This window comes from Gadus chalcogrammus, chromosome 7, assembly GCF_026213295.1.
Source record: "Gadus chalcogrammus isolate NIFS_2021 chromosome 7, NIFS_Gcha_1.0, whole genome shotgun sequence".
NCBI lineage: Eukaryota > Metazoa > Chordata > Actinopteri > Gadiformes > Gadidae > Gadus > Gadus chalcogrammus.
The window spans coordinates 13705120-13707619 of record NC_079418.1 but is presented as its reverse complement, the minus strand read 5'-3'; the positions used below and the strand labels follow the sequence as shown (position 1 = coordinate 13707619).

General features: G+C 49.2%; 1 protein-coding gene across 6 annotated transcripts in view; it reads left to right on the top strand.

Annotated features, from left to right (window-relative positions):
* Nucleotides 1-2500, top strand: part of phldb1a (pleckstrin homology-like domain, family B, member 1a) — a 34010-nt gene that overhangs the window by 1759 nt on the left and 29751 nt on the right. For 4 of the 6 annotated variants that reach the window (XM_056595045.1, XM_056595044.1, XM_056595040.1 and 1 more), the window contains exon 1: nt 1716-1922. The exons of 1 other annotated variant lie outside the window; for it this stretch is intronic. In XM_056595045.1, coding sequence (XP_056451020.1) covers nt 1905-1922 — 18 coding nt within the window. In that variant the 5' untranslated portion in view covers nt 1716-1904. Of the gene's footprint in view, nt 1-1715; nt 1923-2500 lie in introns of those variants that run through there. One more of the 6 variants, XM_056595043.1, reaches the window with a different exon arrangement.

Here is a 2500-nt window from a genome sequence, read left to right as displayed (position 1 = left end):
CACCATTCCCAAGTGGATCAATCCTGTGTGGGTCCCATTGGAACTCACGGGCCAAAAGGAATCTAATCAGTACCTATTGGCTGTGTTTGATTGGGGTTTTCCCATACAATTCCAGTGACTACTACTCCTGTTAACGCCGACCTCCACTCCCTGTTGCCTTAACTCAAACAGTTGTCCATATGGTTAGCATCGCTGCCTCCGCTTTCTCCCCCCTCTGCATTTCCGCCGGCACTTCTGAAGTGACCCCGACCATGGGAAGTGACTCTCTCGAGAGATCAATAGTTGACTGTTTCTTTCCCTCGCTCTCCCACTCTCTCTCCCACTCTCTCTCCGACTCTCTCCCTTACACTCTCTCCCTTGCACTCTCTCTCTCTCTCTCACTCACTCACTCACTCACTCACTCACTCACTCACTCACTCACTCTCTCTCTCTCTCTCTCTCTCTCTCTCTCTCTCTCTCTCTCTCTCTCTCTCTCTCTCTCTCTCTCTCTCTGCCTCTTCCTCTCCCCCACTCTCTCACTTACACTCTCTCTCTCTCTCTCTCTTTCTTTCCTCTCTCCCCCAAAACATTTTCCTGTGGGACATCTGAAAGAGATGGCTCATGGGCAGGCCGACTTCCTGTGGAACATAGTGTTTTTGTATTCCAGCCACCAAGGAACGGATCATACGCAGCTGTGCTTAACAAACCTTTCCTTCTCCACCACCTCAGCTCCACCTCCCTCCCCCACTACTACGACTCCAACCCACCCACCTGATCATCTGTATTACGGTCATGTGTATACGTGTCTTCAAACAGGAAGCTGCGGTTTTTAATAACATTTCTGTTGACAATGTGAACTCCATCAGGGATCCCCATCGTCTGGAGTAGCCTGCCTCCCCCCCGTGTGTTAACTTAAGCAATCGGAAACCAAAAACACACCACGCACCAGAGCCCAATGACACATTTGTACCGGTCTTATTTAATCTTCAGTGCTGAGTCTCAAAATAAGTGTATTTGTGTTGGGGAAGGACACGTTTCCAAGGAGTGAAGTTTGTTTGTTCAGCATGCTCATGTATTTGTGCTGGGATAAGTTTATCCAAATACTAGTGTGAATAGAAATACATTGACCCCTGTACGTCGCTGAATAGGGCAGGCCTACACTACTGTCTTTTGCTATGTTTTACAACATCGGTCATAATGGTGGTACTTGAGAGGGGACAAATATTTTCTGAAGTGGTACGTGGTATAAAAGGTTTAAGAACCACTGGCAGTGGTTATGGTGTTGGACTCCCGGCCAACATGTACCGGGCGTGGGCCCCAATGTCCTGTAGTAGTCTATACCTGTAGGCGTCTGAGCAAGATGCCTGACCCCTTACCAGCTCCATAAGGACACAAATCCAGGGAAACGACGTGAGCTGCTGATTAAAAAAATCTGCAAAAACAAAAACAAAAAAAATCAATGTATCATTTGGATATCTGAAACCATCTGAAAACTTGAATAAATGAAAACCTGATTGGTAAATGTAGCCAGGAGAGCTTCAGTAGCATTCAAGACTGTGTCTAGGAAGTCAGACCCAAATGTTTCCCAGCCACCCTGCCTCTTCTGGGCAACAAGTGGATAGGGCAGGGTGGGGGTGGGGGTGGGGGGGGTGGGGTGGGGGGTGGAAGGTGTAACCCTGCACTGGGACGGGGGTGAGGGAGGGAAAGAGGGCAGTGGAGCGGTAGGAGTGGTGGTGGTGGTGGTGACGGCTGGGGGTGTGTTGTAGCGAGGTAAGGAACACAGCTCCAGTGGTGGGGTTTGAATGAAAGCGGAAGGCAGGAAGACATCAACATGAAGCCCTGAAGGACCGACACTAGGCTGGGATGAAGGGAGCTCACACACGGCACAGCTGCTGAAGGTACAAGCAGCAGGAGAAGGAGAGGAGATGGAGGGGGATCAGACGGTGAGGGCTGGCTCGTCTCATCTGTTAAACCTCCCTATGGTGGAGAAGCTTGTTTGATTGTGAGTGCCGTGTGGAGTGCATGTCATTGGATCAGACGTGTGTGTCATGTGCGTTTGTTTGTGCGTGTTACAGTGCAGTTACGCTAAACACCGGCTCCGTGACAGTGTCTTAAATGTGTGTCACATTACCAAGTCGGGATTCATACATCATTAAGATGAGTTTATTATTTACAGCTTCGTGTATTTTAGACCCGTTTTCTGAAAGCTCACTCGTCAATCTCTTTATATGAAGAAGTCATTCCTCTTTAAAAGTACCAGCCCAGACTCTGTGGCTGGCCGGGTCTATTTTCAGAAGCCCGTGGCAACGCTAAAGGGCAGAACTGGCCCGGTAATGACTGGTTACAGAGGGAGGCCATGGATTTGCAGCCCTTAAAACTATTCCCTTGGCTGGGTGTGTACACAGAATCTGTGAGGTTTATGGAAGCATTCGTGTGGTTGTGTGTGTGTGTGTGTGTGTGTGTGTGTGTGTGTGTGTGTGTGTGTGTGTGTGTGTGTGTGTGTGTGTGTGTGTGTGTGTGT